The sequence below is a fragment of the Haemaphysalis longicornis genome, unplaced genomic scaffold, assembly GCF_048455015.1.
Source record: "Haemaphysalis longicornis isolate Haplotype H1 unplaced genomic scaffold, Haemaphysalis longicornis Haplotype H1 scaffold_7, whole genome shotgun sequence".
Taxonomy (NCBI): Eukaryota; Metazoa; Arthropoda; class Arachnida; order Ixodida; family Ixodidae; genus Haemaphysalis; species Haemaphysalis longicornis.
Window position 1 is genome coordinate 140,264,451 of NW_027526422.1, and position 25,582 is coordinate 140,290,032.

General features: G+C 46.4%; 1 protein-coding gene and 1 non-coding gene across 2 annotated transcripts in view; both read left to right on the forward strand.

The window, feature by feature from the left end:
* Window positions 1-25,582, forward strand: part of LOC144145194 (uncharacterized) — a 44,629-nt gene that overhangs the window by 15,564 nt on the left and 3,483 nt on the right. Inside the window, exons 3-5 of the mRNA XM_077676716.1 lie at window positions 9,933-9,998; window positions 13,059-13,100; window positions 14,412-14,465. Of these exons, the coding sequence (XP_077532842.1) occupies window positions 9,933-9,998; window positions 13,059-13,100; window positions 14,412-14,465 (162 nt within the window). The remainder of the gene's footprint in view (window positions 1-9,932; window positions 9,999-13,058; window positions 13,101-14,411; window positions 14,466-25,582) is intronic.
* Window positions 710-781, forward strand: Trnar-ucu (transfer RNA arginine (anticodon UCU)). The gene has a single exon. It is a non-coding gene; the product is annotated as a tRNA-Arg (tRNA).

Consider the following 25,582-nt stretch of genomic DNA (forward strand, 5'->3'; position numbering starts at 1 on the left):
GCGAGGGCCTCGGTTCTGGCAGCCATGATGCCAAGGTAGCATAAGAGGGTTTCCCGCCAGTTGCCCGCTTATGACAGGCTGTAGACGTTCGCGTCACGCCCCGGGGGTTGAAAAGAAGGTCCCCTTCTCCCCGTGTAGTCTGAGTGGCACTGGCTACCACCCTCAAGCGTCAGATACAGTTGTAGTAAATATAAATAACCCAGAAAGCGAAGGAGAACACAGTCGCCCAGATAGCCGAGTAGGTAAGGCATTCGAGATCTAATCGAAAGGCGTGGGTTTGGTCCCCACTCTGGGCGCGTGTTTTTCTTTCTTTCTTTATCACGTAATTAATAAAATAATAATAATAATAATGTAACGTCACTAACGGTAACAAATAGTCCAACCATTCCCCTATGCCTTCTTTGGCGTTGTAGACTGCCGGCATTTCTTTCTGTATTTCTTAACAAGCCCCTCATTTCTAAACCCTATTATCGTGCGAAAGCTTAGCGAGGGCCTCGGTTCTGGCAGCCTTGATGCCAAGGTAGCATAAGAGGGTTTCCCGCCAGTTGCCCGCTTATGACAGGCTGTAGACGTTCGCGTCACGCCCCGGGGGTTGAAAAGAAGGTCCCCTTCTCCCCGTGTAGTCTGAGTGGCGCTGGCTACCACCCTCAAGCGTCAGATACAGTTGTAGTAAATATAAATAACCCAGAAAGCGAAGGAGAACACAGTCGCCCAGATAGCCGAGTTGGTAAGGCATTCGAGATCTAATCGAAAGGCGTGGGTTCGGTCCCCACTCTGGGCGCGTGTTTTTCTTTCTTTCTTTATCACGTAATTAATATAATAATAATAATAATAATAATGCAACGTCACTAACGGTAACAAATAGTCCAACCATTCCCCTATGCCTTCTTTGGCGTTGTAGACTGCGGCATTCCTTTCTGTGTATATATATATATATGTGTGGATATATATGTGTGTTTATACACTTGATGTTTGTTGAACAGCTGAATTAGGAAGCTACGATTTGATGCGAGCGAAGTGCCATTGTATTTTGTTTGTGGACCCTAAAACTAGCCTCTGGCTATTGGGTCCAACACTGTTTTTGCGTATGTTGCTCTGCAAAAATAATGAATAAAGCTTCAATCAATCAATCAATCAATCAATCAATCAATCAATCAATCAATCAATCAATCAATCAATCAATCAATCAATCAATCAATCAAAGTTGCTACTGCAGCATCCACGTGGTTCCGAAAACGGGGCCTGACGCGGCAGCCGCCGTTAGGCTTAGCTCCACAGCGGTGGAGATAGAACCATAAGATCGCTTCCGAGTTGAGTAAAGGCTTGAAGCGGGTGGAAAGCCGTAGCTGGCGACTTCCTGCACATGGTGGCAAGCTTGGGCGACCGACCAGACGATAGGAACGCTGTGCCAGGCGAAAATTCTGTAGCTCGATGCGACCGCGTCTTCACTCTTCGTCTTCGTCATCGTCCCCATAATGGGGTGCAGTCCATTCGGAAGGCATTTAAGATAAGGCTGTCTCTAAGTGCCGTCCGACGGTTTTATAAGCACTCCGCTATTTCGACGTCCACCGGCGTTTTATGACAAAATTGCCGCGTCTGGCAGTACATCACTCTAGATGACATAAAGCTAGGCAGCCTAACCTAAACATGACATAAGCTAACCTGACGCACACAAAGAAATCATTTAAAACACTAAAACTAATCTAAGGCACAAAAATTACACTTCAAACAAACAATGAAAAAAAAAAAAACAACTGAGGCAAGAGCCGGTGCCGAACCACCGACTCGAGGATCAATAAGCTCTACACTACAACGACATAATTTTTGGGCGGTGCTAGCCTGGTGTTAAATATTCGAATGTCGCCACACGGCACTCTAGACACTGCGTTAAGATAATGAATGGCAGCCTACCATTGTCCCTGAAGAGAAAAGGGTGTAACAGCTGCATCTTACCGGTACTCACCTACGGGGCTCACTAACATGGAGGCTCACTAAGAGGGTTCAACTTAAATTGAGGACGCCTCAGTGAGCACTGGAACGAAATCTGGTAGGTTTAACGTTAAGGGACAAGGAGAGAGCGGACTGGATCAGGGAACAAACACGTGTGAAGGACATGTTAGTTGAAATTAAGAAGAAGAAATGGACGTCGACAGGGCATCTAATGCGAACGCAAGATAACCGTTGGTCACTAAGGGTGACAGAGTGGATCCCTAGAGTGGTAAGCGTGGGTGGGGTTGCAGAGAGTTAGGTGGGCAGATAAGATCTAGAAGTTTGCGGAGATAAATTGGTCACAGTTAGCAGATGATCGGGAAAATTAGATATCTATGGCAGAGGCCTTTGCCCCGCAGTGGGCGTACACAGGCTGATGATGATGATGATAACCGGCCGTATCCACCGTAACTTTGGCAATTCAGCAGCGCTGGTAGCGACAGCAGTCTCCCGTCTCTAAACAAAGGAACCGTTGTAGGTCCAGCATTTTGGTCCGTCTGCTGAAGGTCGTGAGTCACGCAGATGTATGAGCAGGTTCCCCGACATACCGATAAATGGCGCAGAGGTCTGAAAGGAGCTGCGGTAGCGGGTTCCTGCTCGTCCCGCTAGGGAGGAGAGGAAAGGGTCTCTCACCGCTGACATGACATTTTAGTTGCCGATTCCTTTGCGCGAACCACAGAATTTGCGCGGCGACGGCGCTGTAATTCTGCGGAGAGCACCCGTTTACATTCGAGCCGACACAAGAGACCACGCTCGTCTGCTGCAGCAGATTTCGCAGTGGGTGGAACTGGGTTTAATTTTTTATTGTGTTGCACGGTTGTGCTGCTATATAGAAATTACCGCTCACGTTTCTTGTGTATACGAGGGCCTTGATGTTTTGATGGAAGGCTACCTACGCTGCCCATAAGAAAGTGTTTTTCCAGTAATGCCTTTGTCTGCGGCAGTAAAGCTGTTTGGAAGGGCTTAGTGTGCAGGATACACGGAACCAAGCTTTGAGGAGATGGCTTCTTGACATTGCCTACCTGTTTTTTGTAAAGCGTACTTTAGGAGCATCTGGAAATACAGAAAACAACGAAATTCTGAAATCAAAAATGTTCATCTCATACATATCCCGCACAACACGAAAACACAATTCATAAATCCCAAAAAACAGTGAGAAGTCAATCCTGGAATAGTGCCCTCAAATTGCGGTTCCAGACGTATTCCAATGTACTATCCCCCCAACTAAAGCGTGCTAAGCGCCTCTACTATGAAGATGAAATATCTAAGAACGGTAATGATTGCAGAAAAAAATGGCAGTTAATTAAACAGTTTCTCAATAGCGATGACAACCAACCCTTTTTGAAGAAAAAAATTACACCACCTTCCCATAGGGGAACCCTGAGCAGCATGCAAAGCAGCCATGGGATCGATTCAAGTGCCCATTAGTTTTCAGTTCGTCGTTTCCGTTAGCTTGAGGTACGTAGCTACCGTTATATTTACAATTTGGTTTCAATGGTAACTTCCGCACTTTTCACTTACCGGAACTACGCAATGGGAAATTGCGTTGAGCACATGGCTGTTTCGCATACTACTCAGGGTTCCGCTACGGGAAGATGGTGTAATTTTATTATATGCGACGGGGCTATGTCCCTCCCTTGTCGTTGTTGCGCCGTCCACACCCCCACTGCCCATGCTCGGCTTGCTGAACGCCCGGTGGTGCCTTACCCTTTATTGGCTCCTGGAGCGACAGTGTTACCGGTGTCTTCCTGGGCCGGCCCGAGATGAGCCGAGCATGCGCAGTGGTGTTGTGGACGGCGCCACAAGAAGGGAGGACATAGGCCCGACCATGAGATGCTGGAGCGACAGTGTGGCCGGTGTTTTCCTTGGCCGGTGGATGGACGAACGACGGACGACGGACGACGGAGCCGAGAGCAAGAGATGCTTTGCATCTAATAACAAAAATTGCAACACCTACACTGATGCTAGTGATATAGCGAATGAGTTTAGTGACCATTTTGGTGATCCTGCTCACTAGCAAACGATGTACCCTTGCTTCCTGTACCGCGTTCTGATCGGTCTTTCTGTTTGTTCCCCACTTTGGCCGGTGAAGTTTTTCACTTCATTTCATCGCTAAAAACAACTGGCCTATGATTAGATTCCATTCAACCTTCCAGAATACAACTAGTATCGAAAGAACTATCTTCCATTCTAGCAGAAATTATCAATGAACTGTTCAAAGATGGTACGTTTGCGAACTCGCTTAAGAAAGGAAGAATAATCCCTGCTTTCAAAAACGGCAATTGTGAATGTACTAACAATTATCGTCCCATATGCGTTTCACCATTTTTAGTGAAATAGTCGAAAAACTATTGTCTTACCTAACTAAATTTAACCTATTAACCTTACGTCAGTTTGGTTTTCGACCCGGTTTTTCTACAGAGCTCGCACTTCTTTATCTTACTGATCAAAGTAAAAAAGTCAGCGACGAGGGCTTACTTTTTTATGTTTTTATTGACCTTACTAAAGCATTTGATACAAATGACCACACAATCCTGCTACACAAATTTGAGTCCTTTGGCCTTTCTGGCCCTCCTCTTGAATTCATTCGCTGTTATTTGATCGATCGACGTCAAATAGTGCAAATTAACGGTCACCTTTCCTTCGCAAAAATAGTTACCGGGGGAGTTCCTGAGGGTTCAATTGTGGGTAGTGTACTTTTCTTGTTATTTATTAATGATTTGCCTAGTGTGCTTGAAAGCTCTAAATGTCTGTTATATGCGGATGATACCACAATATTTACGTCCAGCAGCAATCGGATCGCACTTCAAAATGCACTAAACACAGACCTTATCAGCATTCACCAGTGGTGCGTGAAGAATCAACTGCAAATGAATGCTACAAAAACAACATTTATGTCGTTTTATTCCCCACAGAAAACGGTTACCTTGCCCCTTTCGGTTGTATTAAATGATCCCACAATACCTGCTTCAGAGAGCACTCGGTGTCTTGGCATCATCTTGGATAAATATCTGAAGTTTCATGCTCATGCGCAGTCTCTTCTTAAAAAGGTTTCTTTCGATATTAACGTCATTCTGAAAGCATGACCTTACTTTCCACAACATGTTATCCTGTCACTATACTATTCTTACTTTTACAGCCACCTTTCATATTGCTTATCATATTTGGGAAGCACGTACAACACACATCTAGATAATCTACGACACCTCCAAAACCAAGCGGTGCGGCTAATGACGTTCAGTCCTTACCTTTGTCGCTCCATCCCCCTTTACGTTGACTTAAACATTCTTCTCCTTAATGAACTATTTACTTTAAAGTTAGCCGTCATCATATTTCACCTTATTCATCCCGATGTGCGCATAGAAAGTTTCACCCCTGAATTTTTTACTACTAATAATACAACTCGGTTCTCTGCGCGTGAGAATTTCTTTTTACCCAAAGCTCGCACAAACTACGGGAAAATGACTGCTAAATTTGCTGGTGTCTCTGTGTGGAACTCAATTCCTCCTGAAATCAAACAATCTTTCACGACGAGCTCATTTTGCCAACGAACCAAAAAATACCTAATTACTGAACTGACTATAGCCTTAATTATGAAAGTGCAATTGGTTCATTTTTTTACTTTCAGCTTGTTTCCCACTGCTTTGTTGAATTCTATGTTATGTGAGGTAATAACAGTGTCGCTACTCCTATTGTGTAATTGGAGCTGTACACAACCTCTAAAGAAAACGCCGTTTTATATATGGTTTAGTCATGTTCTTCTAATTATTGCAGACTCGAGCGTTCTTTATCTTCGTTATTTTTTAAAAATTGAGTAAAGTGTTTTTGTTCTCTTTATTCACGCTACACATTGTAGTTAAAACTTTGCCATAACGCCCATTGTCTGCTGCATATTATGCATCATCTTATCCACGATGTGTTAGGAGGTCCCCCCGACAGTTCTTACTCTGGGACCTCCTCATGTACTCCGCTTATCTGTTCATTTATATGTATGCTTACCCTTAAATGAACTAAAATAAGAAACCTGTAAAAAAACAGCGTAACCGTGCCACGTCATGACTGAAAAAAAAGCATAATAGGGGAGTTAACAGATTTATTCGGTAAAGTAGAGTGTAATGTAATAACTTCTTAATAATGTAAATGCAATATTTTTAGTTTTGCGATTCGTACCAAGGCGTGTGCTTAATTAAAACATGATCGTTAGCATTGATATTGTAATAAGTATTACTTAAAAGAGATTACGGAGGCCATATATATATATTTGGGTTATCCAGCAGAATGCATTTGTCTAATACAAGCGATGCCAATTATGATGCAAACTTCCGAAAGTAAGCTTTAAGAGAAACAGGTGAAACAGGGACAGTTCGCGACCCCGTCTCTCGACCAGGCCACATAGCGTATGAACGCCTCTGGTCGATTCGCGGAAGACAACCAAAGACAACGGTGAGAAATACAGGGAGCTTCTAGTTGTGTGATGTCGCGCGTCTGGAACGATAACATGAAGTCTACTCGCGGGTACATCCTTTTAGCGTTTTTTTGGTTTCCTCACCGCTGACGTTGCGTACCGTGAACTGTAAAAGGCTTAATATTTCCTACGTTTTTTTGGTGAGAACAACGTTCTTGGGGACCCCAATGTAGCCGAGCGAGTTACCAAGTGCTAGTTTTTGTAATAAATCAAGGTTGTGCTTCGTCTACGTAGCCCTCTTAACGTGCCGAAGGCTTCTTTTGCGTTAAACAATGTTGAGGTCGATTAACAGTGCCACAGTTGATCGTGGTTTTCCAAGATTCTTGCGTGCAAATACTGTACCTTCACACGAACTGGTGTGTCAGAAGTGTTTCTTGCAACGGTTTGCTTCTCTTGAGCTTAAAGGGGTGGTAAAAATTACTGCAGCAATTATGTCTGCATACGGGGTCTGAATACGAAAGCAGCGTGGCAATGGTGATTCGTGGATTGGCCGTGTGCCACGGAACGCAACAATCATCTTCACTGGCCAATGGCCGTCAGGGGGTGTGGGGTAAGTCTGAGGGGTGGGGTAATTGACGTCGCAGCTAAATGGAAATTGGTGAACCGGCAGGGAGCATCTGACAGGCGTTGTCACCGTTAGTTTTTTTTATTTCAGTCCCTACATCCGCCTGAGGGCATTACAATAGGGGGGATTATTAGAAGTCAAAGACTTGCGCGTATCAGTTTCAGATGCTGCAGCGAGAGAAAAAATCGAACAGAGAAAGAATTAGAATATACAAGCAAACAGCAATATGACAACAAAAGAGCATGAGCACCGAAGTTAACAATTGCCACGATATGTGGTGAAGACCGCCAGCAAGGCATAAACAGCGCATGCAACAAGTCACAAAAACAGGGCTTAAAACCGGGCATATACAAGACAAATCTTTTACTAAGTTTTGAGACGCGAAAATACAAAACACAGTACTAGCTACTCATTGAGAAAAAGCTGGGTTATTGATTAAAAATTCCGCCATCTCCATGAAGTGAATGATGATGAAAGGGGCGAAGCTCCAATGCTTTTCGGTAAAAGCGTGCAACATTCGCCCGCGCATCATTTGAAGACTCGACACGTTGTTGTAGGGGTGTTTTTATGTACACTTATATACATGGTGTTTATCATTTACATATCGATGCAATTATATACACTTATATACACACAAGATATAATCATTTACATATCGATGAAATTATATACAAGGATTACATTACTGATTACACGTGTACTTCCGGTACGTGTCCTGAGCTGGAAAGCGACAAACGAGAACCTCTTCTTCTTCCTTTTCTCCTTGTGGGGTAGCAACGAACGCGTTGAACGTTTTGACCTCTTCGGCTAATCTTTGTTTGGTCAATACCTAGGGAGTTCCTGCCACAATCATCATTAATGCGCCGTGCCGTATACAGCAGCAACGAAGGACGGAACAGGGCCCGAGCAAGAGGAGCTTCGCCCCTAAAATGGCAGCATCTCCACTCCGTGGATGATGGCGAGGGTGCGGAGTACGGGGACACGAAATGACATCCAAGTTGCGCCCCGAGTGACATCCGATTTGCGCCCCGACCGTCATTCGATTTGAGCCGTGAGTTGCACCTTGATTATTCCCTAAATGAAACTTAAAACCACGGCTCAAATCGAATTACCTTTAAACATCGATTGATGGTGGTGTGCGCACGGATGGACGCGGATGGACATCGGGAGGTCCTAAGGTACTCCGCGCCGTTACAGGCGAGGAAGTAAGCCGTTTGACTCTCGGGTACTAACTCACGGTCGTAGCCCAATGGGTAAGACGACTGACACTAAATCTGCCTGGTTTTTTTCTGATTGTGATTTTTCTGATTGTGCTATGCGCACGGACGCGGACGTACATTGTGTGGTCCTAAGGTACTTCGCACCTAAAAAATAGATCATCGTTAATCAGTTCCATGACTTGTTGCGGGAGCCGATTCCAATACTTGATGCCACGGGTGCAAGAGAATTCATAAAAAATGAGGTACGCGCAGCTGTTTCCTCTATCTTAAATTGGTGGTCACGCCAAGTAGATACATAGGTTGATGGTTTTCAATATATATCCCTAGTAACGGCAGTGCGTTACCAGAGGTGCGAAACAAATGTGTCCGTTGCAAAGAAAGGTTAGGCTACCATAGCGAGTTCTTTATTTTAGTAATGCTAGTTGGAAACCCGTATTTTGCGTCGCAAATCGAGCAGCAGGATTCTGAACGAATTCTAAGTGGTCGATAAGATTTCGAGTGTGGAGTTCCCACACAACGCACGCGTACTCAAGAATGGGCAGAATGTTTTATGAGTATAGGCGTTCCTTTACTTCCGGAGGTGCGTGTCTAAAATTTCTACGAATAAAATTAAGAGTGGATGCAGCTTTGAAAGACGCAACTTCAATGTGAAGATTCCAATTCAAGGGAGCTGAAAAGATTTCTCTTAAATATTTAGGTTCGGTTCTTTGTGGAATGAGCACATTATTGACACGGTATTCCGCTGGGAGAGGCGCGTGTTTCCTCTCATCAAGAATTAATTTTGCTGAGGTTGGCTTGGAGCGCTTTTTTATTAGAATGGTCATTGATCTCTCTGTAGAAAACAGTCTTCTGCATCTGGCCTGACTTTTTTACTTGATGTCCTAGCCTATATCATTAATGAATAGGTCAGGAATAGCAATGGCTGCAGCACTGATCCCTGAGGAACACCAGAAGACACAGTAGCCAATCGCCTTGAGTTGAAAAGTAACCGTGGCGAATAGCATTCGGAACTACTTACTCAGAATCTACAAATCTGCTCCACAGTAACCTAATGAAATGAGCGTTCGACATGCGCGATGCATAGCAGTAAGACATCGCCACGGAAAAACATAGTGCTTTTGCTTTCAAAGCACGTCAGTCAAGTTAGGCGGCCCTCAGTATCCAAGGTTTGCGTGGGTTAAGCACAGTATAGTTACTAAGAAAGCTGCTTTCTATGGCTGGCCCCTGGGTTTGAATACCGTTCCTGCGTTGGTTTTTATATTTGAGGGCTCCGTGGAATTCTGGGGCCATTCGCTCCGAAAGGTTTTTTGACTCATGGGAACATAAGGTGTTCGCATAAAAAAAAAACAGGCATAAAACTAAATACAACCTACAAAGCCTCCAAGAGATCGCTAAGATGTGCGTCACTTATATGTAGTTCTTTTTTAACAATGCCAGCGCAGGGAGGGATAAGCTAGGTGCTCGAGCTTCCCTTCCGCGTTTTATTCGGATTACATATGTTCCAGCTGCCGCCTTGAGTAAAATTCTCAATTGTAAGATAGCCAACTGTATCCGATACATCTTTTCAATCACGTCAAATTCTTCTGTGGTGTTCATCAAAAGAGATGGCGCAAGCTCTTCGGGAAATGCTCATAATCTCTCGTCACCAACCCGCACTGAAAGAAAATGTTACTACTCTTTGAACACCTTGCAGTTCTTGAAGAGTGTGTGCGACACCATTGACCTGTGTCGGGAACGCTTTCGCGAAAATAGTTTTCAGGTAAGAATGGCTTCATCGTTCTATCTCAGCTGCCAACCTTTTTTTGCAGTTTCAATCTTGCACAGAACATAACCTGAACATAGGTAAAAATGTTCTGAACAGAGTGCTTCAGAAATAACAGAACTTCAAATCTTCTCAATACGTGATGGAGAGAAATCCGTTTTTTACGGGCTCCCATACTAAGTCAAACAAATAAAGATCATTATTTGTACCACATTATACAGAATGCAATAACGACGCGCAATGTATGTAGTCCAGCAAAGAATCAGTATAACAGGTAGAAGTACGCATTTCGGAGTGGGTGAAATACTTGTGTTAGTGAGACTTCGCAAAGGAGTCCCTGTCGAGTGGGGCTGCCCAAGAGGATGCAATGCACGGCCACGTTGAGGTCGGCCCGTCAACCGGGCTTTACCTACTGCAGGATTATTCAATAAAGTCATTTTCATCCATCCAGTAGGACAGCGCCCTTAATTGAGTGTCATATTTCCTTTAAAAATTGCGTAAACGGGAACGTAACTGAAATGTTCGCAGTAACTTACATGTTGCGTGTTGCGTAAGTTACATGTTAAGTAAGTTACATGTTGCAGTAACTTACATGTGATTATGTGACTTGAATACAGTACCATTGTGATTTCGCTGGTATACTTAGGAAACTGCTATACTTAGGAAACGTCGAGTTTTTATCCATGAGTTCTGGGACGGCACCCGTTCAGTAGTTTCGAGCATTATACGCTTTCTGCACTCCGGCTGTGTTGGCGTAACTGCGTGGTTGACCGCCCATCGGCGACACAGAAACTCGAAGTGCACCCAGCAACAAAGCACTTTCCATCACGGGACACTGCGCGAGTCCCTGCGTCAGCTGCCGAGAGACCCTATGGTACAGTGATTTAATGGGCCTGTGGGTGGCAAGTTACCATCATCGACTGTAAGGACAAACTAAAAGTATAAATTAAGCAAGTTTGCAGTTGTTACGTTGCCTTCAGGTGATGTGGGAGCATGTTTCTTGGGGTTAAAGCGTAACCTCCTGAATTTCATTCGAGCGGTCTTCAATGAGGCTTTCGCCGTGATCCTCCCCCATCATGATCGTCGTTGGCAACTATGCTCGAAAACCTTCACCAGAACGCGCATATACTCTCTGAGGAGTATTAGCCAGTGACTGCAACAGCTGGCTGTCAAGAATGAGTGAACGTTTATTCCGAGCAAAAAGGAAGAGCGTGTAACGGCGCGGGTGCCGTCCTCAGTTCAGGATGTCCTGGGAACGTGTAGCAGCAGCTTATTCTCCAGGTGACACGTCGCCAGCTGGCCCTCCCACTACTACAGCGAAATCTCGTTCATTCGAACCTAAACAATAAATAATTAGAACCGTACCATATGATCCGGCCACGTTCCCATAGAAGGATGTTTATAAGAGAGCCCGTTAATTCAAACCCGAGTATGTTCCCGCGCGGACAATTCGAACTACGCGCAACAACGCTGGCAGCTTCGCGCATGGCACTTGGCGAGAGAAACGCACCCAGTGCCTCTACACGATGCTGCGTAGAACGGAGAAGGTTAAATAGCGTGGCCAATCTAAATCCCACATGGCGGGTGTTGTAAAAGAAGCATAATTTGCGAAGTAGAACGATGAGGACGCTGGTTTTACTGGTGTGTGTGGTGCGCTGATGGTCGCAGTTGGAGACAAGAGGCAGGCCACAATCACTGGGTTTTACAAGCATCAAAGTGTTAACATGATCTACTGCCGCCCAATGGCAGTGTACTGTTTTTATTGGTAACTTTCATTATTTCGAACTTTCGTTAATTAGAACTGCTGAGATGGTGCCCTCTTGCGCTTCATATTAACGAGCTTTTACTGTATGGGGAAGGGGTTCGAAAAGGAGGAAAATTCGGCATGTGAGAGCCCTCCTATACTAGGAGAAATATGCAGGGAGACGAGCAGGATTTGCATGTTGGGAAGAAGTGGGAGGGACAAATATCACTGAGTATAGTTCCGTGGGAAAACATATCCACCTGGGTATGGTGATTTTTGTCTAGCTAGAGATGAGGGAGGGCCAAAGCTCGTCGTTACAATCTATGATGAACCAGGATGTCATGGTGTGGAGATGGCGGGGAAAATTCACTTTGTTGTCTGAGCAGGCAGCTCCCAAGGGTGCTTGGGAGCCGTCAGAAAATTCAACCTATTAAATTTTTGCCAGCATTGTCATCTGCAAAGTAGCTCACAAAGCATTCATCGTGCACATGGGTTGAACATAGCTGATCGGTGTACCTTTTGTGACCGTCGTAGAACATGAAGCGGGGTTGTTACCTTTGAGCAAATGGGATTTGAACTTTGACTTCTCTACACAGGAGCCGAGTCGGGATGACGTTTTTGAATTGCAGGGTGGTCGTCCTTGTCTCGTATGATTCGTCTATTCAATTGCGAATCTGAGATGAAATAAACCTCCTGCATCTCGTGACCACGTATTATCTATAATAAATGTGCGCCAGTTTTAATGCGACGAAAGATTCATTCCATAAATATCCTCGTTTAAAACGGCTGGCCGGCTCGTTCCCTCGCCTCCTATCACAAGAGTGCCCGGTTGCATAGTGACCAATACTACTATATTTTGGCGCTCGAAAGTGAAGCACATTCAGTTATTTGAAATAAGTTGAGGTCATCGTTCATACAATATTGTCTGTAATTTTACCCCATTTTAACTAACTTCAGGTGATTATGCCAGTAATTTTCTCCAGTCTAACAATGCTACGAATGCAGACGATCAGAACAGACTAATTCTGCGTTGATTTTTTTATTTAGTCTTGTGGCGTGAAGGTGTGTTTGTTCTTTAAATGCCTGGATTGTTATGTTTTGGTTACAATAAACCATCTTGTGGAATCGTTTTCTCCGTTAGATCTTTTATCGAGGTGCATCGTTATTCATGCCCATAAGGGCCTATGCGGAACTCTGTATTAGAATCGCATTGATAAGGGGCGGCGGACTGTGTGGCTTTGGATGGAACCAAAAGGGGACATGTCATAACGAGAGTGTATAATAATGATGCTCAAACCTTTTTTTTCTTTTAGGAAAATATTTTCTGCTATAAAGAAATACTGAGAGCAAAATGGGTAAGCCATAATTAATTCAATTTGGCTGAAGGATGCTGGATGTAACCTGCATGGAGAAGACGGTTTTTGTGCATCACAAATTTGCGAACACTACTTACATTTTTCTGGAGTTCCTGTCAAGGATAAAGCACACTGTTGTACATTATCTCGCTGTTGCTCTTATTGAGATAGCCACTGTCAACCTCAGGTAGCAAATGCAAAGGTACGACGTGCCCACCTGTTTACTTCCACTCCACGCTGCTTACCGAAAATTCCGCTGTTGCTACTTTTTAAAGTCTGTAAAAAACCATTGAAATTTAAGAAGCGAACTGCATGAGGGTGACTGAGGAGCTTTGGGAAAGGCGTCTTCTGGACTACTGAATGTCCACAGCACAGCGCGGTTCAATTTGTCAATGAAGTCTGCACGTTGGTCACTGAACTATCGCAGCAAATCAGTAGCAACCCTGGCGAATCAACCTAAGTAGCGAGAATGCGTTAAACCGTGCAGCTGGTAATTAACGCCACATATGTCGTAGCATGACGTTATGAATTCTCGGGGTGTGAAGGGGTAGCGCAACGCTGTTATGAGGCCCACCATTCAAATACCGAAATTCTAGTGCCATAAACGACTATTATCGCGGCGTGACTGTAAGGTGCACCAATATATGGCCTGTTAATACCACTGGCTCGTCAAAGAGTTTCTTCCTGAATTTGATGGCGAACATTAACGGAAATGCTCCATTTGCTCGCATGCACAACTAACCGATGCCGAGGAGGTTGTTAACAATTATAATGCTGGTATCACATGATTTTGAGGGGCGTTATTTGGAAACCAGTGAAACAAGTTCATGATGAATCGTTGGCACTTGATGAAAAGTCAGTGTTCTTGCTAATGGCTGTGTTCTCAACCTATGTCTGTCTCTGTAGAAAACACTGCATCGAAGGTTCCTACTTACCATCGTCGTAACAGTGAGCTTATAGGATGTAAACGCTAAACGACTGTTAAGCCGGGTAGACAAAAAGTGCTTAACGTTGCACATCCGTGCTTGTTTTGAGCTCTGCTCATGGTGAAACCCATTAGGTGCCTGCCGATATTAGTACCAACACTCCACAACTCTTTTGGTTCCAGAAAAGTAAAAATAATAACAAGCAGAATATTTTAACATTACGACAACAAAATTTCATGAGCTAATTGGTTCGTGAAAAGAATAGGGAACTAAGCTAACACTTATATCGAGAAGCAGCAAAATGAAAGATTTTCTTTTGTTACTCCTTGTACTGGGGTCAACGCAAACATTTGACAGCGTTTCGAAATATTTTACGTCAATGCAGATTCCGACCAAGCGGCTCCCCCTTGACCAGATGGAAAAGGCTCAGACAATGATGGTAACGTTTACTATTCCTTGACATCGCGCATACGATAGTTGGACACTTTCGTGAAGTAAAATGCCCTCTACGTCGTGGCGCTGAACATAATGTTATGCACCGCAGAATAGAATGATGCCTGTTGATTGATTTTGAAGAGGTCCCACTGGAACGCTTAAATTTGACTCACATTTTTAAAAACATGTTACTGCTTCAAGAGAAAGATCGTACATGCGAAAAACAACGTGGTTGAGTACTTTGTACACATTATTTATATTGCATATTGGGAGCTATATATTTTAGGATATATTGACTCGCAATGTCAGAAGACAAATGGGTGGCAGTTTTTATTTAAATGCGGAAGTTCTCGTTCTCGTTACGAAGCAAAACGCTCTCTTTAGGATGCAAAAAAAAAGGTTTATTTCGCAAAAATAACAAACACACCTCTAAAAGAGAAAGCCGTAGTACAATCAGGCTCTTAAATTCTCATTGTCTGGAATTAGTTCCAGAGCGCGTGTTTCACAAATAAAACAGAAAGAAATGGAGTGCGCGAGTGACTCTTATTGGCTGTGACGCGTTCCGTATCCCCTGCCCCAGATATAATAGGAAAATTACAGCCGTTTTACTCAATGTGAAAGCTGTCGGAAGTGCCGAGCAGTGATTCGGCATAATGGGCTGTACCGCCGTTATCCGCTTACTGCGACCACCTCATGAAAATCAAATTTGCCGCCTACGCAGTGCTCGCGCGCCCCCTGCCTAAAACTGCGCCAGAGGGAGTTTTGTTATCTTTGTGCTTTTCTCACCGCACCTGCCGGCGTTGCACTGCCACATTTTGCGCAAGCGCGAGGATTCGATGGATTGCATTGGATTAGATTTGATTGGATTGGCTTGGATTGGATTGGTTTTGGATTGTATTTGGATTGGGTGATAAGCAGCATTAAGCATAACAATCAGCTAATCCTAGACAACCAGGAAAGCTAAGAATAACCAGCTGAACCTTAGCTCACGCTACGTATATCCTGGCGTAGCCGTGCGAAGCCACTGCTTAGCGCCCGCGGTTGAAGAATGTCGAGCGCTTATAACTATATAAACAGCTTGGCTTTCGAAGCCTCTGGATTACGCCGCGGCGAAGGGACCCTGACAGGCTACACCGTAGAGAGAGAGAGAGCTCTTTATTAGATGAAAGCAGAGAGGTTTGCCGGCATGTTCCCGCCTGCATGCTACTCTGCGGGGATAGGGGGAAGGGAGTAAAGGCCCTGAAAGAAGTAGAGCAGAAGAAAGAGGGGAAAAGAAAAGATTACAAGAAAAAGTGAACACGAAGCTTTGCGCGGTGACTTAAAAATCCACATGATCTCACACGTAAAGTTACGCCGTGGCGATATGCTTGGTTCTAGCGAGTGAGCTGGGACGACAAGGCGAGCGCCTAAAGTGGGCTGCTCTTAAAAATGGGTGCGGCTTGGCTTCGGTCAGCTAACCTTGGATATGCAAAGCAAAAGCTTGGCTTAGTGTGGGTGAGTCTTGGTTTCGCTTTGTTAATATTAGTGCCGACCGCGCCGGAAAGCCGTTCATCAACGAGCAACGGTTACGGCTGGCGAACGCGCCGTTCCTCTTCGCCGGGCGGGAGACGGGTCAAGTAGCTCGAGACGACCCAGAGGCGTATGCATGAGAGGCTGCGTCGTTCGTCGGCTGCGTATCAGCTGATCGATCGCAACCGCGGCGGCGGCCGCCGCTCGTGCTGAGCAGAACGAGGGAAAACTGGAGCTTGTGCGCACCGCCGAAAGTGGACCCGGCGAATCAGACGATGCTCTTCGAGGGGTGTGTACCCGGGGCTTGTCGCCAGGGGTGTGTCCCCGGTCAAAAGGTGAAATTCCGCATTCGCCGTGAAACCGTTGGACGAAAGCAGTAAAACTTTGCTTTAAAAAGTGAGTGCGCCACATGTCTTATGTCGCGCCATGGTCCCCTGCTCGACGTAAGACACCCTACGGCGTTCGATATGACATCATTGTGCTCGCATTCACGCGTTGTAGGAAGTACTTGTGTGTTCTCAAACTAGGTTTTGTTAGCTTCTTTAGTTAGTTAGTCCTCTGCTACCTTTTTGCCTGTCGCCTGTGCTCTAAACAAACTCATTAATTCATTGAAACGCATGACATTTGTTATAGCTGTAGTAAATATTTGATGAAATAAAATGAGCACTCACAGCGTGGCGCTACTGCTTTACTAAAGAGTACGGTGTGCTTGTTGTCAATTCAAGGATTCGTAATTTAGTTTTATTTTGTGAATATTGATGTGTTTACCACGATAGTTGTTCTTTTATCCATTGGTGCTACCTCTCGAAAGAGCAGCTTAACGTCTTACCGAGTGCGTAGAAACAAGGCGAAGCCGTCTTCAAGTTCCATGGAAATCTGAAGAGGAGGAGAATATGGTTTGATGTAGAAAAAAGTGGTCGGTTAGGAAATAAACTCGCCATGAATAAATTAAAGCTGAAATTTTAAAATGGCGTTCAGCCGTTTATTTTTATCTTCTGCGGAGAATTGAAAATGACTCTACAACCCGAGTAGCAGAATGGCCTTGTATACGGACGGAATGTCAAGTAGAGGATGAACAAAGCCCGGTATAGGGATGAGAAAGAAATGTTCGGGGCAAGTCATTGATTGGGATAACGTTTGTTAGAACTTGATGAGCTTCTATGGTGCGCTGTCATTATTGATGGATTGGGTAGCCGGTTCATTGCAGCGTACATTTCTGCAGATGCGTTTTGCTTCAATCGTTGTTCGAACATTTAAAGACCAAAACTGGCTGTTTTAAAAGTCATTATTGCCGTCGATTGGAGACTCAAATTGATACTTGGCGCATGTCCCTTTATTTCGGTGAGTTCTACGCGCTGTTAAAGCAATAATAAAACTGCAAATACAGGAACTTCCGGCTAAGGTGTAGCAACTGAGGTCACACAGTTTCCCAAACTTTTTTTGAACGGGACCTTCGCAATAGGCACGTTGCACCCGACAGAGGCCACTGTGAGTGCTGCATTCTTCCTACTAAATTTGTCGGTAGCTCATGCTAGAGCGTAGGCAAAGGAGTGGCGACTCCTCGACCCCGTCATCACCCGCTGCCTGCAGTATGCCTTGCCAATGACGTATGGGGTTGGCACTGAGACACGGTGTAAAAAAACTCCCATGCATTTCCCCGAGGGTGAACATGGTTAAGTGCGAATGCACGGGATGATGCTATGAGGGGGAGTAAAGTTAAAATCCGTTGGCATTCGCCCGTGAGCGCGCGCGAGCCGACCCACGGAGGTCTGGCAGTTTATCGCTGCATATATAGGGGGGTACGCCGCGCCGAGCGCGCCGAGCCAGGTGGCTGAGAGAGGAGGCGAGCGCAAGGGGAGAGGGACAGCGGCGCACAGCAGCTGCAGCCGAGCGAGGGGGAGAGGAGAGAGTGTGACGTCACGGTGGAGAGAGAGGCGCGCGGCAGCTGCTGGGGAGAGGAGGCGCGCTGTTACGTCATACCATGACGTCACGGCGCGAGGAGCGGTGCGGGGAGCGGCGCGCACCCGCGCAGCCACGGCGAGGAGGCGGAGCGAGCGCGGTCACGTGGTGAAGTGACGTCACCGCGCCGTTGCTACCGACGCTCCTCTCCGCTCCACGCCGTTGCTAGGGAGAGGAGGACTGCGGATGCCGCCGCCGCCGCCGCCGCCGCCGCCGGCGGTGGAAGGTTTGGGGTCGCTTATAAAGTGCATTCGCACTTAAAAAAGACGGCCGCGATGAATCATCGGTTCGTCCCTTCCATTTGTATTATCAGCACTCGGACTGGTCGGCTACAATAGCAGCGACTGAAGTATTTTCGTCTGCGCCACCTAAACTGTTCGTTCTTCTCAGCGTTGTTATCATGACGTTACCTTAGATGCCTTCATTGTGTAGGTGCCCGTGCGTGACTCGTGATAATCCCGGCTGTTGCTGTCTAGGACAAAGCGCCGACACTTACGGTATATGGATGCTACAAAGCAAGCCCGTGATATGCGTGGTATGTTTCCTAGAAGAAATCACCAACCGAACCACCAGGATATAGAAAACGGCGCTGCTGCTTGTGAGGCAAACACCAGCACAACGTGCCTATTGCCTGTGTGTTTTGCAACAAGTATGTCGGCCAAGGTTACGATGTATACTTTGCTTCGACGAGCAGTTCCTTACTTTTGTGCGCATAGGCGCACCGTCATGGCTATTATCATGACTGCCATGAACCATACCTCACTTGTGTGAAGGCGCGATATTCGTACCGGCTATAAGAATAAGGGAGCTATGGAGACAAAATACAAGTTGGTTCCATTCGAAAGATTGACTCCTTAGAATAATACTGACACCACTTTTAACGCAAACTTCACTCAAATAAGCTGTAAACGGGGAAAAAAGTCCCGGGCCATCTACACTTACATGAAATCTGGGGAGGGGCGAAGCATGCAATGTATACGTGTATTCTTGGCGCTTTGGAGTTTTTACCCACAGAGATCAAACCGGTGGGGGGTAGGGGTATACAGCTTTGCTGTAAAAGTCTCGTGTCTTTCAAGCACGACGCGCTATAGCGCGAGGCGGTGGAAAACGAGTGTTCCGGGGTTTTGGTGCCGTGACTACTGACACGACGACGACATGAGACACCGAAAGCCCGAGCCCCTAAGTTGCTTCGCCGTTAAGGCAGAGAATGGGCATGCGACACTTTAGCTACTTTTGTGCACGGAATGCAAGACGTATCATGGGAAGTTTGTTGCGATTGGCAGGGGCGACATAATCGAAAGCAAATTAAACAAGTTAAAATATGAGCTTTCAGACGGAGGTACTGGAGGTCACACTTAGTGCGCATTCTTTTTACAGCAGTAGGAATGTTGGTCTAAGCAATGCAGTTTACAAACGAACGCGTAAAGATAGAAACACTAGCGCGTACGGCGTGCACAATGCCGGCCGACGCTGCACAGCCGACGGGCGCGCTGGGCTCGCCTGACACGACACTGCCAATGGCATAAGCGACATTCCCAGTTAGACCATTCTTGTCGAGTCGTACACAATATTTCACGATACGATTACTATTCAGGCGTAACAACAAGTCAGATACAATTCGGAAATAAAACCGTGTGCGGGCAGTGGTTAATGATGATTTATTGGTCATGCTATGTGCAACGGGTAACGTTGCAACTGACAATGAATTAACAAACTTTATTGAGAAAAGGCAAGGGGAGGGAAGCAGAAGGGGATGGAATGGAGGATGATTAATGGGTAAAACCTCAGGTCCAGGGCCCCAGTGGCGAGTGCTCCTGTCTTCGCCCTCTCCAGCGGGTTGAGTTGGCCGTGTGGAGAGGTGCTTTCCAGGGCCGCCTTCCACGTATCCAGAGTGGCAGGCTGCGTTGAAGGGTTGCTTGTGCCTGTTCCCCATATGATCGAACGGAATCATGTGGAGTGAATAGCGTGGTTGTGTCGCTGCATTTCTTGCAGTATTCGTCAAGGGCTCGATGTTGTTGCAGCATCTTACACCATTTTGAGTTGCGTATAAGCCTTTAAACAAATACGCATTTGTTTTGATGTTTCGCAGGATTTCTGCTTCCGAAGCCATGAGGTCTTTATGTCTAGGTGGTTCAGTGAATGGTGTTGTTACGCCGTCTGCTAAGGGAGACTCTAATCAGGCTAACCTAAAATTTGTTTCTGTTAGGTGCAGCCTTAGTCAACATGCTAATATGTGTTCTAAAAACCTCCCTTGGAGACGTCATTATCAAAGTCACGAAACACATGATGAAGAGGGAGAATTAAAATTTTCGCTTAAATTGTTATTCGCTGACTGAATAAAGCATCGTTTGCTGCCGGACAAGCGTTGATAGCACACAACACATCAAATATTTCGACTAAAACAAGCCTACATTTCGTCTTCATGGCCCCTTTGAGCCCATACCAGGCAGCGGCGGAACTCCCGATTCTCGTTAACTTGGCGGTAGAACAACGGGAGAACTCCCTTTTAGCCTCAGGCGGGAACGAAAGGCTAGAGTATTTCGATGCTCTGTTGCCTCCTCTGAACAGCGGTATTTTGACCCGCCCACGTCAGAAGCTCACTGACGGTCATCCCATGAAAGGAGAAAGGAAATTGTGATTCCTTTCATCGAAAGAACACCGCTCTGACATGTTCTCCACTTTTGTGTTTTCAGCACCGTGTTAAGGAAGATTTTTTCCTGGGCACATGTGTATCTACTAGTGCAACAGTCATCCTGAGCTGTTTTAACCTCTTATAGCCTAAAATTTTCACAGGGAACGAAAAAAAATATTTTTGCTATCTCTTTTGCTAGTCTGCTTATAAGGAAGCCGCAGAAGAACTTTTACACATGCCGGGGTTTTCGGAAGAAATTTACGGCTATGCCACAAAAACAAAATAAGAGGTCATAATAGACCAATACCTGGCAAATGTATTCAGAAACAAGTAATTTACGGCAGTTCAGTGTGTTTTTCAACGAAATTACTAATGTGGCGACATTTTTATTCCATTCAAACTACCTACATTCGTTTAGAAAATACAGGTGTAAATGGACAGCAACAGAGGAACGGTGATCATTGGCATAAACCGGAGGAATGAAAGCAGTCAGAGCTTTACTAAAAGTGCGGTATATGACGCCACTTGTTCCATATCGTGCCATCAATGTGTAGATTCCATCTGAGCGCGGTCGTCGCAGCTACCGATTCTTTCTTCTGATAGCGCTGCTTACAACTGATAACCATAGCTTGAAATGAGGCTAGTTATTTTTTTACTCGGAACGTTGCTGGCGCTAGGCGCCAGCAATGTTCCGAGTTACCACTGATGTGATGCAAAATTGCGACGACTGGTCATAAAAGGTGTTCTGTTCCTTACAGATGGCGACGTTGCCACAAAGCACAGTGCAGGGGAGCCAACTTTTTCTGACAATAGTGATAGTGGGCGAAAGGAGCATCTGCTCCGGGGGAAGGCATTGCCTTCAATGTCCACAGTCAAAGTTCAAAATCCACATCGTAAGCCCAAAACGTAGTGCAGGGAAACCAAATTACACAATGGGTTTCCACTAAGGCATAGCAAGATGATGATGATGATGGCTGGTGTTAAATCGGGCAAGGCCAACAAGAGGGGTGAGCGCCAGAGAAGATTAAGTTATTTAATCGTTGAGACCATAAATATAAAACCTGTGAGTAAAAGTAAAAGAGACGCAAAACAAAAGACAATGGAGAAGGCTGGTGTATAGGGCCAGGACAATCACACGTGATATGACAGGAGCCGCAGAAATTTTACCTCAGCTAAAAACATAAGAACACGTTGACTAGAAAACATTGGTTCCTCGGCTAAAAAGTATGATGGCTGGAGTGGATTGTGTCGTCTGTGTAATTCAGGGAAATGTTTGTGTCGTGTTTTGTCAAGTGCCCTGCATGTGATTTGAATGTGGACTATGGATAGGTCCTTTCCACACCTGAAGAAGAAAGACCAGGTGACGCACCGGTACTGTTCTGAGCTTCGCTCCGTCCCTTTTCGGCCCTATTTGTGGTAAAATCAGCCCTACATCCCGAAGCCTACTCCACTGGACGACACTCCATGGCAGGGATATGTGGATATCACATTTAACGTTGACGCGGTTACAGTTTTTGTGCCTAACAAGAGATAGACCTTGCACAGCGGTGTTTAGGCGTACCGACCAGGGCCGAACGCTACAGCTACGGCGGCCGCGCTCACCCCCACCGCGTGCCTGCGTGGCCCGGAGCTAGAAGACTTTTTGCGCTTCGCAGTTATTATCACTACACTCCGAGGCATTTCGCTCCACCCGAACTGTAAAGATGGTCCAACTCTACCATGCAGAGGAAGATGACTGGCTCACCGTCCTCCGCAAAAAGCAGCAGACCAAGAACCAGTCCACATAAGACGCTTTTGTCCTGGCCATCCATCGACCCGCGGCGCTCATGGTGGCGACTGAAAGCGCAGCGAATCTTCTGCAGTCGGAAGCAAAGGCGACCTACGTCGACGTACCTCGCCACTGGAACATTGCTGCGATCAAGTCCCTTCGCGACTCTGCCAGCGAAAAGATCGCACGAGTCACCGGAATCTACATCGGCGGCTATGTTCGCAGGGTTCGTATTTATGCCACCGCACCGGAACACTCATACCGAGGCATCGTTCACGGAACCGAGGCCGGTATATCACCCAAAGAGCTCATGCAGAACCTCTGCTCCCCGGATACGGATGTTCTGAGTGCCCGCATGATGGCGAATACGAAAACAGCACTCCTGATGTTGAGGGGCACGTACGTTACCCGTTTTGTCCCCTACTACCGCGCCAAATACGACTGCAAGCCACACAAACCGAAAGCCACAATTCTGCTTCACCTGCTATGGCATCGGCCATCGAGCGGACATTTGGCCACAAGCCGGCATATCAAGTGTAAGGCCTGCGGCACACCAGATCAAGAACACGCGTGCAAGCTCTGTTGCGCCAACTGCCAGGGGGAACATCCAGAGGATGACCCCACAAATCCAGACCGCGATCAAGCTGACTCCGCAACTTCCAAGGCAGCGTATTTCATGAGAGCCCAGGCTCAAAAGAAAGACGGGAAAAAGGCCGAAACGTCCCTACAAGTCGCTGCTGAGGGTGAGCCCTTTAGCAAACACGACAAGTCCAGGGAGCTGGCACGTGAGTGCAGAAACAGCACACAAGCAGAATGCAGGTGCAGCCAACAGCTGGGGCAAGCGATGGCAGCAGTGGCAGCCGCGCCTGCAATAACGGTAACCGGAGAGAACGAAGCCTCAGCCTGCGAAGAAAGCGCCGCTCGGTGAGTCGGTCAGCCTTGCCTACCATCAACCACTCAGTGCCAAAAACACACCCAATACACGCAAATACACCACACCCACATGGCAGTCGGACGCGTACAAACGAGCTTTCCTCGACCCAAAGCCAAGCATTGCTGAGTCATTGAGACGCATGCCCGACGACACACCCATAGCTACGTCCACTTAGTCTAGTCGCAAATCGCGGATACAAACATAACGGACACTAGCGAGGTCCCCCCGATCTAGAATGGCGAAGAGGACTCTCTCACCCCGCCGAACGTCTTCGACAAAAAAGCGCGAACTGAACAATCCCCCCAGCAAACGACAGTGCGCTCCCGTCGTTAATAACCATGAACTCGATTTCTGGGAGCTCAGCACAAAAATCAGTGTGATCATCGCTCAGCTTTCAGAAGCCGCCACCAAAGCGGCAGAGGAGTTGGAGCAAAAAGCAGAGGCCCGTTTTATCGAGATTGAGCAGAAAGCCGAACAGTCAGCCTCTCAATTAGCCCTAATGATGAAAAAAACAGATCAATCGCTGAAAGTCATACAGCAATCTCAACAGGACATTCAGAGACGCTTAGATGTCCTTGAGTCAACACCCTTGTCGGCACACCGTTTTACGTCACCCCGCTCGCATCCCTACGCCTCAGAGGCCAACCAGAGCCAGCGCACTCTACACACCAACAATGGGGACAACTAGACCACAGGCGACATCGAACATTTCCCCTCCACAACCGTGTAATAACCCAGCCGATGACATTCTGGGTTGGTAATTAAACTGTAGACGACTTCCAACCAAAAGAGGGCTGTTTCTCCAACACCCGCAATATGTTTCACGCAAGCCCGACGTAATTCTCCTACAGGAAACAATTATATCGGCATGTGTGGCTGGGTGCCAAACATTTGATACCGCGGTCATACGGGACGGCACACTCAAGATAGCCACACTAGTAAACCAATCACTAACGGACACCGAGGTGCATGCGCACGCCGACGACAGCCTGCACACCGCAACTATTGGAATCATACCGCAGCCTATAAAAAAACACAGTAAACCGCAGACTATATTCAGAACAAACCTGTACAGTCCGTCGCGGGTGTATGCAGCAAAATTAAATCGAGTATACGGGAATATTCCAGATAAGCGTGTTGCGCACCTTATCGCGGGTGACTTTAACGCTCCGCATGCGGCATGGGGGTACAGCCGCATCACTGCGAAGGGACGTAAAATCGACGCGCTTGTCAACAAAAACGGGTACACTCTACTCAATGATAGCAATCAACCTACCAGAGAAGGAAACTCGGCCAAAAAAGACACCACCCCTGACCTTATCCTGTTAAAAGGACAGTACATATGCCAATGGAGCAAGTCCCATGAGTCACAAGGTACCACAATATTATTGAGACTCGCGTCCAAGTAGCCAACCTTAAGCGCCGGAGAAAGCAAGTAAAGATTTCAAACTGGCACAGCTTTCCTTCACAGGAACCGGAACAATCACCAGTCAGTTTAGACGACTAATACCACCATAGTACAGACAACAGAAGAGCACCCGGTCATCAAACCTCACCTCTTTTATCTCTGGGAAGCCCGAAGAGCAATCGTGAAGGAATGGAAGAAGAATAAGCACAACCGCAAGCTCAACGCCAGAATAGCTATACTATCTGTTGCAGCACAGCAATACGCTGAATCTCTCACACGAAACAACTGGCGCTCACTGTGCGAACGTCACAGTGGGAGACTTGGAATGCGCAGCAATACGGGCTCTCATACAGCCTAAGGAGACGAAGGCGGATCAAAACAACGACGTTCTCCGTCTCTTCCATCAGCATGGCGTGCAGCCCGATGTGCTGCTTCAACAGCTTGCTGCCAAATACCTACCTGCCGCAGACACGCCGTGTTACAGTGACCCGACTGGACTCCAGCCGGATGACCAAAAAATGGAAGCCGATATTCACGGTAGCGGAAGACCGAGCAGCGTTACAGCAGCTAAGGCGCAACACTACTCCGGGCCCGGACAAAATCACTTACAAATTATTCCTCAACCTAACGGAAAAGGACTGCGAAACACTTACGGAGCATATCAACAGCGCATGGCAGAAAGGGCGACTCCCCTACGACTGGCAAACGGCGAAGGCAGTCCTCATCTCAAAGCCTTTGAAGAAGCTCAGCTTTGATAATCTCCGACCAATATCCCTCACGTCATGCCTCGGAAAACTGATCGAGAAGATAGTCGTGAACCGGCTCCGCAGACATCTAGAATGCCCGGAAGATTTCCCTCGCACACTAATTGGTTATCGAAAATTCATATCTACACAATACTGCCTCCTGCA